At 42.8% G+C, this 13,846-nt stretch overlaps 1 protein-coding gene across 14 annotated transcripts in view; it reads right to left on the bottom strand.

The window, feature by feature from the left end:
* Positions 1-13,846, bottom strand: part of LOC118366590 (peripheral plasma membrane protein CASK-like) — a 268,680-nt gene that overhangs the window by 143,591 nt on the left and 111,243 nt on the right. For all 14 annotated transcript variants that reach the window (XM_052493084.1, XM_052493082.1, XM_052493091.1 and 11 more), the window contains exons 3-5: positions 12,566-12,671; positions 8,492-8,569; positions 8,148-8,220 (exon numbers count right to left, since the gene is read on the bottom strand). In XM_052493084.1, coding sequence (XP_052349044.1) covers positions 8,148-8,220; positions 8,492-8,569; positions 12,566-12,671 — 257 coding nt within the window. The remainder of the gene's footprint in view (positions 1-8,147; positions 8,221-8,491; positions 8,570-12,565; positions 12,672-13,846) is intronic.

Below are 13,846 nucleotides of genomic sequence, written 5' to 3'. Positions count from 1 at the left end.
ACCTTTACTTTTAACCAGTGGCGGTCTGTCACGTTCTGACCTTTATTTCCTTTGTTTTGTCATTATTTAGTATGGTCAGGGCGTGAGTTGGGATGGGCAGTCTGTTTGTTGTTCTATGATTTGGGGATTTCTATGTTTCGGGCCTAGTATGGTTCTCAATCAGAGGCAGATGTCATTAGTTGTCTCTGATTGAGAATCATACTTAGGTAGCCTGGGTTTCACTGTGTGTTTGTGGGTGTTTGTTTCCGTGTCTGTGTTTTTCACCACACGGTACTGTTTTGGGTTTCGTTCGTTCTACCTTTATTGTTTTTGTATTAAGTCGTGTTCATGTTTAGTATTTCTTATTAAAAGAACCATGGACACTTACCACGCCGCATATTGGTCCTCCGATCCTTCTCGCCTCTCCTCTTCAGACGAAGAGGAGGAAATCCCTCACACGGTCAATACCATTTAAGATGAGAATGGATTCATTTCTATTACAGCATATTGGATGGCTGTCATTCGTATTCCATTCACCCAGTTCAATGTAACAGCGAAAAGTGTAGGCTACTAAATGATACTGTACATTTCCCTGTACCTATGATGAGGTTGCTACAACCTAGCCTATGAATGAAAGTTTACAACGTAGGTGCACACAGGTCCAGAGAATTTTGTAGTAATCAAGGTGACAGACAGTAACACATTCAATACCTCCTTGCACACTTTTTCCTGCATCTAGCTGATCTAGGGTGTAATTATTAGTCCAACAGTTGCAAATGAAAGTTTCTATTGGCCAAATTTTTATCCCCTTTTCATTCTGCTTGCTTCCATTTAGGAAATGTTTTTCCACAGAATGAATACACCCCTGATCACATTAAAACAGTTAACTTTCATAGCAGCCGCATAAAAACAGCATGATCACTTTGTAGATATAATTCCTTCTCGCTACTATCTACTTGCTCAACTCTTCTCACCCTTCGCTTGTGGACTTCAGTGCACAACACAACAGCCCCCCAAAACTTTCCAAGCCAAACCTTCATACCATGACCACTAACAGCTTCACACAGCCTACATCATTGTCACGTCATAGACAACATACTAGCATGTTAGTAAACCCGCTACAATCATGCAGTACAGTGTACAGTCAGAAAACAGTTTAGCAGTTACACCGCTGGGTCCCGGCAATAAATTAATAAAACCAAAAGCTTACCTTGACTCGGAAGATATTCACTGTTGAATAGCCATAGCCTGCTAGCTAACATAGCATCCCTCTCTGCATCCCTCTCTGTTTGATAGCCATAGCCTGCTAGCTAACATAGCATCCCTCTCTGTTTGATAGCCATAGCCTGCTAGCTAACATTGCATCCCTCTCTGTTTGATAGCCATAGCCTGCTAGCTAACATAGCATCCCTCTCTGTTTGATAGCCATAGCCTGCTAGCTAACATTGCATCCCTCTCTGTTTGATAGCTATAGCCTGCTAGCTAACATAGCATCCCTCTCTGTTTGATAGCCATAGCCTGCTAGCTAACATAGCATCACTCTCTGTTTGATAGCCATGGCCTGCTAGCTAACATAGCATCCCTCTCTGTTTGATAGCCATAGCCTGCTAGCTAACATAGCATCCCTCTCTGTTTCATAGCCAGCTAGCTAACATAGCATCCCTCTCTGTTTCATAGCCAGCTAGCTAACATAGCATCCCTCTCTGTTTGATAGCCATAGCCTGCTAGCTAACATAGCATCACTCTCTGTTTGATAGCCATAGCCTGCTAGCTAACATAGCATCCCTCTCTGTTTGATAGCCATAGCCAGCTAGCTAACATAGCATCCCTCTCTGTTTGAGCCGGGTGTTTCAGTTGGCTAAATGCATTTTTTGGGTGGGCTCCACTTTAAACCTGCTTCATCCTGGCTATTTACAGCAGATTAGTGCTGTAATTCACAACATCTCTTCCCATGGCTCAGACTCATAAACTATTCCAGTGGGCCACAGCAGAGAGTGAGTGTGTGTGCAGGTGTGAGACTGTAGCTGATTTTCAGAGCTTGACGTGTTTTTGTGTCACGGATCCCCCCCATTACTGCTGCTCATTCTGTTCACCAGTTCCAGAGGTCGATGTCACCGGCGTTCTAGGCTGTACTGAACTGTGTCATTAAGCACACCTGGTTCCAATTCCTCACAGATTGTGTTTGTATAAATGTGCCCTTTGTCGATTATTGTTCCCAGGTCCGTTGATGGTGTGAGTACCTATTGCGTTGTCTCAGCCTGTGCTGCATGTTATTGTTCCCATGTCTGTTGGTGGTGTGAGTACCTATTGCATTGTCTCAGCCTGGGCTGCTGCGTGTTTTGTGCATTGCGTATTACGGGTTCCGTGTCGTTCTACGAGGTTTACCCTCGCTCTTATGTTGTTTTGTATACGTGTTTGTTTTTATTAAAGACTCAGATGATGTATTCCTGCGCCTGTCTCCAAATCCTTTACACCAGCAGGACATTTTGTCTATATCCAGACACCAGGAACCATTGTTTCCCATTACAAGATAGTTACCAGTAGACGCACACCATCCCATAAATAACACGAACAAGACTATTAGGAAGCCACTAACACATTCTACCAGCTAACATTGTGTATACAGTAGGAAAAGCCACAGTCTATCTATTAATCGCTCTGCTAGTGCTGCCGCTTTCATTCACCCTTCCCTCGTTCTCTCCATTCATATGGAGAATGTGACATTTCCTCCATATTGAGCTATTAGCCTTCACAGATAAGATCCAACACTCTTCAATTCCCACAGTGTGTTTGGTTATCAGCGTGTAGACAGGACAAACACACAGGCTGCCATCAGTACCACTGCCCCTCTTGGAGCCTACTGGGGTGAATAGAAAGATCACTGTTGGAAGCAGCGAACATTCACTTCTCTCTGTTGCTACAGTACAAAGAATAGAGTTGAGTTTTGCAATCAATCAAATGTATTTATAAAGCCCTTTTTTACATCGGCCAATGTCACAAAGCGCGGTACAGAAAACAGCAAGCAATGCAGATGTAGAAGCACGGTAGCTAGGAAATTGGATTTCGTGTCCAGCTTTTGCCAATAAGTGTGTATGTATTAACAGAGGTACAGTGCCTTTGGAAAGTATTCAGAGCCCTTGACTTTTCCCACATTTTGTTGCATTATAACTTTATTCTAAAATGTATTAAATTGATGAGGAGAAAAAAAAACATTACACATAATACCGTTCAATGACAAAACAAAAACAGATTTTTTGAAATGTTGCAAATTAAAAATAAATATTACATTTACATAAGTATTCAGACCCTTTACTCAGTACTTTGTTGAAGCACCTTTGGTAGTGATTACAGCCTCAAGTCTTCTTGGGTATGATGCTACAAGCTTGGCACACCTGTATTTGGGGAGTTTCTCCCATTCTTCTCTGCAGATCCTCTCAAGCTCTTACAGGTTGGATGGGTAGCGTTGCTGCACAGCTATTTTCAGATCTATTCAGAGATGTTCGATCAGGTTTACGTCCGGGCTCTGGCTTGGCCACTCAAGGACATTCAGAGACTTGTCCCGAAGCCACTCCTGCATTGTCTTGGCTATGTGCTTCGGGTAGTTGTCCTGTTGGAAGGTGAACCTTCACCCCAGTCTGAGGTCCTGAGCAGGTTTTCATCGTACTTTGCTCCATTCATCTTTGCTTCGATCCTGACTAGTCTCCCAGTCCCTGCCACTGAAAAACATCCACACAACATGATGCTGCCACCACCATGCTTCATCGTAGGGATGGTGCCAGGTTTCCTCCAGAGTTGACGCTTGGCATCCAGGCCAAAGAGTTAAATCTTGATTTCATCAGATCAGAGAATCTTGTTTCTCGTGGTCTTATAGTCTTTTAGGTGCCTTTTGGCAAACTCTAGGCGGGCTGTCATGTGCCTTTTACTGAGGAGTGGCTTCTGTCTGGCCACTCTACCATAAAGGCCTGATTAGTGGAGTGCTGCAGAGAAGGTTGTCCTTTGGGAAGGTTCTCGCATCTCTGCAGAGGAACTCTAGAGCTCTGTCAGAGTGACCACCAGGATCTTGGTCACCTCCCTGACCAAGGCCCTTCTCCCATGATTGCTCAGTTTGGCCAGCTCTAGGAAGAGTCTTGGTGGTTCCAAACTTCTTCTATTTAAGAATTATAGAGGCGACTGTGTTCTTGGTGACCTTCAATGCTGCAGAAATGTTTTGGTACCTTTCCCCAAATATGTGACTCGACACATCCTGTCTCGGAGCTCTTTGGACAATTCCTTCAACCGCATGGCTTGGTTTTTGCTCTGACATGCACAGTGAACTGTGGGACCTTATATAGACAGGTGCCTTTCAAATCATGTCCAATCAATTGAATTTACCACAGGTGAACTCCAATTAAGTTGTAGAAACATCTCAATGATGATCAATGGAAACAAGATGCACATGAGCTCAATTTCGAGTTATAGCAAAGGGTCTGAATACTTATGTAAATAAGATTATATATATATATATATATATATATATATATATATATTTTTTATATATATTTTTTTTTTTAAATGTATACATCTGTAAAAATGTCTACAAACCTGTTTTCACTTTTTCGTTATGGGGTATTGTGTGTAGATGGCTGAGGATATACAGTGGGGCAAAAAAGGTATTTAGTCAGCCACCAATTGTGCAAGTTCTCCCACTTAAAAAGATGAGAGGCCTGTAATTTTCATCATAGGTACACCATAATTTGCATTTTCATAAAAAATCCTACAATGTGATTTTCTGGATTTTGTTTCCTCATTTTGTCTGTCATAGTTGAAGTGTACCTATGATGAAAATTACAGGCCTCTCTCATCATTTTAAGTGGGAGAACTTGCACAATTGGTGGCTGACTAAATACTCTTTTGCCCCACTGTATACTTTTTAATCCATTTTAGAATAAGGATGTTACGTAACAACATGTGGAAAAAGTCAAGGGTCTGAATACTTTCCGAAGGCACTGTATTTTACCTGCCAGTGCATTGCTGATCCAGTAAAAACTGTAGAGTCTCAGTGGCCCGCCGCCCACAGTGCTGACCACACATAGCTAGGTGAAGGCTTTGTTGTGTGTGTGTGCTTTTTTGTGTTTGGCCTTTGTTTTGAGATAATAATACCACACAAACACACAGAACACAAACAGCTAATATGCAGTATTTGAAGGGAAAGATGTAACACAGTGCTTGCCATGAGGCAATGCATATGGCTTCTGCATTACTCTACAACAAATAGCCTGAAGTAAACAGACACGAGCTCAGATCAAGTTAGTGTTTGATTTAAACTGTATTCTTTAGCATTCCACAATAAATATACAGTGAGGCATCGCTCCATCAACACCGTCTATATGAAAACGGCTAGCTATTTACATGTGTACAGCACATCTTCTAGTTTCAGTAGTCTGTAATCTAGTCCATTATCACAAGGTAATCAATCAAACATTCCAAACTGCATTATCATTTCTGTTTCCTGGAACTAGAATGAAAACATTACATTTTATGTAATCAGGCATGTGACAGTCTGTGGTTACACTCTATCACACACACACATGATGCATATACACACACACAGCGAGGCGAGAAGGGGTTATTATGAATAATATAATAGAGATGTTCTGTGATTTATACTTCTAAGAGATTCAAATTAATTCAAAGACCTTGACCCCCCCCCCCCTAAACACACAAGTTGCTCCATATTCAACAAGGACAGCATCGCCATAGTACCTGTGAACAACACCAGCATTAACTCACTGTGACAACTCTGTCAACAACAACTACACTACTCATAGTTACTGCAATCAATCTCTTGAGTTGTCAGAGTTAAAATGGCTGACGTTTGACTAGTGGTTCTGGAGCAATACAGAGTAAAGATTGAAAGGTTATTGTTATCTATCCATTACCAGTGCAACAACAACGGCTCACAGGAGAAGTAAAAGAACAACTGTTTTAGCAGCTTCATCTCCACCTTGCTAAAACCACGGCCAACTTCTTCAACGTGTTACCCAGAGTATGAGCTAGCGATCTGTTTTCTCATAGTTTCCACCCTGAACAACTAACACAAGCTGTGTGGTTTACACTTTGCAAACAAGCCTGCTAACACTAAGGCACTATATTTATGTTATAATATGAATACTCTCACAGAAGGTCATTATGAAACTCTAAATATAAGCTCTACAGTTGATTTGGTTTTTAAATATATGCTTCAGCGCTGCCAGAGTGATGTTGGAAATCCCAGAAACGGACAGAGGAGGAAACGCTGAGAAGACGAGCAGCACAAATCTTCACGTTCACACTTGTGAGCTATGGGTTAAGGCTTCAGAGTAGCGCAGCAGTCTAAGGAGCTGCATCTCTGTCCTAGAGGCGTCACTACAGACTCTGGTTCGATCCAGGTATCACAACCGGCCGTGATTGGGAGTCCCAAAGGGCGGCGCACAATTGTCCCAGCGCTGGTTAAAGGAGGGTTTGGCTGGTGTAGGCTGTCTTTGCAAAATAATAATTAACTCACTTGCCTAGTTAAATAAAAATAATCCCTGCTCTGTCTGTCTGCGTGCTGCTCTGCATGCTGTGTTGCTTGTCCTATGTTGCTCAGTCTGTCTGTGTCGCTCTGCATGCTGTGTTGCTTGTCCTATGTTGCTCAGTCTGTCTGTGTCGCTCTGCATGCTGTGTTTCTTGTCCTATGTTGCTCAGTCTGTCTGTGTCGCTCTGCATGCTGTGTTGCTTGTACTATGTTGCTCAGTCTGTCTGTGTTGCTCTGCATGCTGTGTTGCTTGTCCTATGTTGCTCAGTCTGTCTGTGTCGCTCTGCATGCTGTGTTGCTTGTCCTATGTTGCTCAGTCTGTCTGTGTTGCTCTGCATGCTGTGTTGCTTGTCCTATGTTGCTCAGTCTGTCTGTGTCGCTCTGCATGCTGTGTTGCTTGTCCTATGTTGCTCAGTCTGTCTGTGTTGCTCTGCATGCTGTGTTGCTTGTCCTATGTTGCTCAGTCTGTCTGTGTCGCTCTGCATGCTGAGTTGCTTGTACTATGTTGCTCAGTCTGTCTGTGTTGCTCTGCATGCTGTGTTGCTTGTCCTATGTTGCTCAGTCTGTCTGTGTCACTCTGCATGCTGTGTTGCTTGTCCTATGTTGCTCAGTCTGTCTGTGTCGCTCTGCATGCTGTGTTGCTTGTCCTATGTTGCTCAGTCAGTCTGTGTCGCTCTGCATGCTGTGTTGCTTGTCCTATGTTGCTCAGTCTGTCTGTGTCGCTCTGCATGCTGTGTTGCTTGTCCTATGTTGCTCAGTCTGTCTGTGTCGCTCTGCATGCTGTGTTGCTTGTCCTATGTTGCTCAGTCTGTCTGTGTCGCTCTGCATGCTGTGTTGCTTGTCCTATGTTGCTCAGTCTGTCTGTGTTGCTCTGCATGCTGTGTTGCTTGTCCTATGTTGCTCAGTCTGTCTGTGTCGCTCTGCATGCTGTGTTGCTTGTCCTATGTTGCTCAGTCTGTCTGTGTCACTCTGCATGCTGTGTTGCTTGTCCTATGTTGCTCAGTCTGTCTGTGTCGCTCTGCATGCTGTGTTGCTTGTCCTATGTTGCTCAGTCTGTCTGTGTCGCTCTGCATGCTGTGTTGCTTGTCCTATGTTGCTCAGTCTGTCTGTGTCGCTCTGCATGCTGTGTTGCTTGTCCTATGTTGCTCAGTCTGTCTGTGTCGCTCTGCATGCTGTGTTGCTTGTCCTATGTTGCTCAGTCTGTCTGTGTTGCTCTGCATGCTGTGTTGCTTGTCCTATGTTGCTCAGTCTGTCTGTGTCGCTCTGCATGCTGTGTTGCTTGTCCTATGTTGCTCAGTCTGTCTGTGTCGCTCTGCATGTGCTCACTGCTCATTGTTTGTCTGCATTGTTATTGGAATTGTTTTTAATAATCTGCCCAGGGACTGCGGTTGGAAATTTATGTTGATTAATGTTTCACTCTCCCTGTAAAAATAAACTCAAATTCAAACTCACTTAGAAATGTTTCAGACAAACAGCCAGATTGAAAAACACGTCTGGGTCAAGAGAGAATTGAGGAGTGGAGGAGGGGACTGAGCACAGTAAAATCACAGCTAGGTTCCAACTCCAAGTATACTCTGTTTCCGGGAGACACGTGCACAAACACACATGCTGTCAAACGGAGACTAGGGCCTACCTTCACGTCTCGATGGATGACGTTGTTGTCATGACAATATCGCAGTGCCTCTAAGATCTGTCTCATGTAGTGACTGGAGCAGGAGAAAGGAAGGCAGAAATAAAACACCATGACTATTGATTCTAAACAATATTGTTTTAATAGCGACAAGTGGTTATTTCTGTCCATGGTGTTTTGGTATTATTCTCTGAATTTATTTTTCACTAGTTGTGTTAAATTAAGTTTTGAAAGAGATACTGAAGTGCAGCCTTGGAGAAATGTGAAGCCATCAGATTGAATGGAACTCAATGCAACAAGAGGAACTATTTCAAATGGAGCATCATGGGAAGTGGACTTGGTCTTACCTCGCCACCGCCTCACTGTAGACGAAGCCAGCGTCTGCCCTCTTCACAATCTCAAAACACAAGTCTGCACCATCCATACTGTAGGAGAGAGAGAGAGATAGATGGAGGGAGGGGGTAGAGGAAGGGAGTGATAGCGGGTGAGTGAGTGGAAGAGGGGGAGAAAGAGAGAGAGAGAGAGAGAGAGAGAGAGAAAGGGGGGATAGGGAGTGGGAGAGGGGTAGAAAGAGAGAGGTAGAGAGAGAGAAGGGGAGAGAGCGAGACTTCAGGAGGTGAAAAGGTTATCTTATTCAAGTTTGAAGTGTGTGCCACTACTATGGGCCTGTTTGAAAGCTGTGTATGTATGTATCTGTCTGTCTTTGTCTGTCTGTGTCTGTCTGTGTGTGTTTGTATGTGTGCATGTATGTATGTCTCTGTCTGTGTCTGTCTGTGTCTGTCTGTGTGTGTGTTTGTATGTGTGCATGTATGTATGTGTCTATCTGTGTGAGTGTGTGTTTGTACGCGTGTCTGTATCTGACTGTTTACGTGCGTTAATGTATGTATATGTGTGTTTGTACGCGTGTCTGTATCTGACTGTTTACGTGCGTTAATGTATGTATATGTGTGTTTGTACACGTGTCTGTATCTGACTGTTTACGTGCGTTAATGTATGTATATGTGTGTTTGTACGCGTGTCTGTATCTGACTGTTTACGTGCGTTAATGTATGTATATGTGTGTTTGTACGCGTGTCTGTATCTGACTGTTTACGTGCGTTAATGTATGTATATGTGTGTTTGTACGCGTGTCTGTATCTGACTGTTTACGTGCGTTAATGTATGTATGCCATTTTTATTTTTTCGTTTGTTTTGTCTTTGGTTCATTCACACCTGGTTTTCATTTGCTTTTATTTCTGTGTGTATATTTACCCCTGTTTCCCACTTAGGTTTTTGCGGGACTATTTTCATGTTGCTCGTTGAGGTTTTCCTCAGTTTATTCAAGTGTGTTGTAGGAAAAGTAAGGAGCGTTGTTTTTTCTCCTTCCGTGAGTGACTGCGTGTTCCTATGTCTTGGGCATTAATTTGTATTGTACCTGACCCATTTTGGACTTGCCTATTAAAGACGCTACTTTGACATCTCTGCTCTCCTGCGCTTGACTACCGTAGCTACCTCAGTACAAAGTCGCAACAACACATCAGAATAGAACAGAGTAGACTAGAACAGAACACTCTTCATATTCCACACTGATGACTTTCTTTCTTTCTTTCCTTCTTTCAGTCTCTCTCTATCATTTTTCAGCAGACACTGTAGGCAGGACTCACCATCTCTTCCTCTACAGACCTCTTTCACTATTTCCCCCTCTCGCTCTTTATTTCTTTCTTTCTCGATCACTTCTTCTACCTCCCTGGCTGCTCTCTCGACTTCACCCTTTCAGCCCTCTGCCATTCTCCTCTCTCTCTCTCGCTCTCTCTCGCTCTCTCTCTCAGCTTTCTCTCTCTTGATACTCTTTCTCTCTCTCTCGCTCTCTCTCAGCTTTCTCTCTCTTGATACTCTTTCTCTCTCTCTCTTGATACTGTTTCTCTCTCTCTTGATACTCTTTCTCTCTCTCTTGATACTCTTTCTCTCTCTCGCTCTCTCTCTCAGCTTTCTCTCTCTTGATACTCTTTCTCTCTCTCAGCTTTCTCTCTCTTGATACTCTTTCTCTCTCTCTTGATACTCTTTCTCTCTCTCTCTCTTGATACTCTTTCTCTCTCTCTTGATACTCTCTCTCTCTCTCTCTCTCTTGATACTCTTTCTCTCTCTCTTGATACTCTTTCTCTCTCTCTTGATACTCTTTCTCTCTCTCTCGCTCTCTCTCTCAGCTTTCTCTCTCTTGATACTCTTTCTCTCTCTCTTGATACTCTTTCTCTCTCTCTCTTGATACTCTTTCTCTCTCTCTTGATACTCTCTCTCTCTCTCTCTCTCTCTTGATACTCTTTCTCTCTCTCTTGATACTCTTTCTCTCTCTCTTGATACTCTTTCTCTCTCTCTCGCTCTCTCTCTCAGCTTTCTCTCTCTTGATACTCTTTCTCTCTCTCTTGATACTCTTTCTCTCTCTCTCTTGATACTCTTTCTCTCTCTCTTGATACTCTTTCTCTCTCTCTTGATACTCTTTCTCTCTCTCTCTTGATACTCTTTCTCTCTCTCTTGATACTCTTTCTCTCTCTCTTGATACTCTTTCTCTCTCTCTTGATACTCTTTCTCTCTCTCTTGATACTCTTTCTCTCTCTCTTGATACTCTTTCTCTCTCTCTTGATACTCTTTCTCTCTCTTGATACTCTTTCTCTCTCTCTCGCTCTCTCTCTCAGCTTTCTCTCTCTCTTGATACTCTTTCTCTCTCTCTTGATACTCTTTCTCTCTCTCTTGATACTCTTTCTCTCTCTCTTGATACTCTTTCTCTCTCTCTCTTGATACTCTTTCTCTCTCTTGATACTCTTTCTCTCTCTTGATACTCTTTCTCTCTCTCTCGCTCTCTCTCTCAGCTTTCTCTCTCTTGATACTCTTTCTCTCTCTCTCTTGATACTCTTTCTCTCTCTCTCTTGATACTCTTTCTCTCTCTCTCTTGATACTCTTTCTCTCTCTCTCTTGATACTCTTTCTCTCTCTCTCCTCTGATTCTCTTCATCTCTCTCCTCCAGTCCTATTATCACCAGAGGTGTAGTCCTGCCGCAGCGTTCCGGAGCGTCGCTTGCTACTTCTCACTGGTGCTTGTTTACTAAAAGGTCGATCAAAGCTATTCAATGGCCGCAAAGTCACAATGTTTTATTAGTATTCTACACAACAGAACCGAATGGAATAGCATGATAAACTGGGTGCTTCGAGCCCCGAATGCTGATTGGCTGACAGCCAAGGGTATTTCAGACATTATTAACTGGGTGGTTCGAGCCCTAAATGCTGATTGGCTGAAAGCCATGGTATATCAGACCGTATAACACGGGCATGACAAAACTTTTTTTTTATTGCTCTAATTACATTGGTAACCAGTTTATAATAGCAATAAGGCACCTCAGGGGTTGCTTCGTGCCTAAGAACAGCCCTTAGCTGTGGTATATTGGCCATATACCACACCTCCTCTGGCCTTATTGCTTAAGTATAACGTTACCGTAAGACCAAAAACATCCCCTTATGAGGTTTTAGGATGATTAGCTGATTAGTCACATTTTTTTCTCATGGGTCAAAACTTAACAGCTTGTGCACCACGGTACCACTAGGCAAATATGAGCTTTGATTGAAACAAAATACAGGTAGGCCTATGCTATTGGTTACAACCAGAGGCTCAGGAAAACAAAGTTAGGCTAACCTACATAATGTACATACATACTACACTGTAGGCCTACATCATTCAAGAACATCTGAATGCATATTCCCATGAATCTGATTGAGATCGAATTATTGGCATGCAGATGCAGTTTGGACGTTTCACAGGTAAAATAACAATAATTATTATTCACGATTGACAGGTGGCCTATTTTAAAATGAGGTATAATTTGGTGTTTGAAGGTATTCCAAATCTAGACGATACGTGTGGGTGTAGGCAGACGTTGCATTTGGAGGATGAATTTTATGCATATTCTAAAATGATACTCGATAGAATACGTCTGTCGGTACAAATGATGATGTCATTTCAGAAATTAAGACGTCACTTTAAAAATAGCTTTTGCCTCAACACGTTCTATAAGAGCTTGCTACACTGACGTCTGCATGCAGCCACAGCTGCAGCTACACTCACTCACTTTACCCATACAGTACTCTGTCCTGATAACTAGCCTAGCTATGCTAGCGTTAGCGAGCAGTAGAAATCCATTACCAATGGTCACATTGATTACACCACTAGTGGTGTTACCGCTCAGCGACATGACAGACTGAACTGATGGGGATGGGAGCGACCTCGGATTATAGCTGATCATATTAAACCTCATCACATTTGAAATAAAATACTTTTTAGATGCAAAAAATGCTTATATCCTATGAATATGTATGTTGCTGTGCATAATTGAGTGTGTGAGTGTGAGAGTGTGTGCACGTGCATGTGTAATAGACAGGAACAAAGTTGTGACTCACAACTCGAAGACCATGTAGAGCATGCCATCTGAGCTGTATGTCTCCACTAGCTCTACGATGTGAGGGTGCTTCAGCATGTGGCAGATACTGGCTTCTCTCTTCAGATCTGTGGAGGAAAGAGAGAGAGAGGTTAGAGGTCAGGGGTTAGAATTCATGTGGCAGATACTGGCCTCTCTCTTCAGATCTGTGGAGGAAAGAGAGAGAGAGGTTAGAGGTCAGGGGTTAGAATTCATGTGGCAGATACTGGCTTCTCTCTTCAGATCTGTGGAGGAAAGAGAGAGAGAGGTTAGAGGTCAGGGGTTAGAATTCATGTGGCAGATACTGGCCTCTCTCTTCAGATCTGTGGAGGAAAGAGAGAGAGAGGTTAGAGGTCAGGGGTTAGAATTCATGTGGCAGATACTGTCCTCTCTCTTCAGATCTGTGGAGGAAAGAGAGAGAGAGGTTAGAGGTCAGGGGTTAGAATTCATGTGGCAGATACTGGCCTCTCTCTTCAGATCTGTGGAGGAAAGAGAGACAGAGGTTAGAGGTCAGGGGTTAGAATTCATGTGGCATAAAATGGTCTATTGAAAAGCATCAGAACTCACATACTATTAATTGTATGAGAGAGAGGGGTGTGAGAGAGAGGGGTGTGAGAGAGAGGGGTGTGAGAGAGAGCGATGTGAGAGACATTGAGGAAAGAGAGAGAAGAAATAACAATGTGCTCCACTAAGCTAGATCACTAAACATGCCTGCTCATTTCTATAAATATTCAAATCTGAAAAATAAAATAAATGTGCTTAACATCATGTGAGAGAGATGAGTTTTGGGGAAAGTGAATATGTGTGGGGGAAAATGAGGATGCTTGAACAAATGAATATTTTGAGTCTTTAACAGGTATGCAAATGAGGTATTGCACTGTCATCCTAAACAGGATGGATTGAAGGAATAACTAACAGCTATTAAGCTCCTTAAACCAAGATGGCTCCTCAGATACCAGTTAGAATGGTCACAGCAGCCAAACCGTTGAGAAGATGAAATGTGTGTACATGTGATTTTTCCTTTTAAAATGTATACGAGAGACTAGAGCAGGGATTCAATCACTTGCAGATAGTGGTTTTCCAGATAACTAGTGCTTTCAGAAGTGAGTATGATTTATACAGCAGCGTATCTGGGATGGAGTTGACGCTTGATGTAGAAACTAAGTAGTGACAGTGCAACTGACTCACTGTAGAGCCTGGTGATAAGACTAGCCAACGCCAGGTGGAGTTATCAGAGGCTTTTTATTGTAATTTCATTTATTTA

The sequence above is a fragment of the Oncorhynchus keta genome, chromosome 34 (assembly GCF_023373465.1).
Source record: "Oncorhynchus keta strain PuntledgeMale-10-30-2019 chromosome 34, Oket_V2, whole genome shotgun sequence".
Lineage (NCBI taxonomy): Eukaryota > Metazoa > Chordata > Actinopteri > Salmoniformes > Salmonidae > Oncorhynchus > Oncorhynchus keta.
The sequence above is the reverse complement of the archived record's forward strand: the minus strand, read 5'-3'. Positions and strand labels throughout refer to the sequence as shown.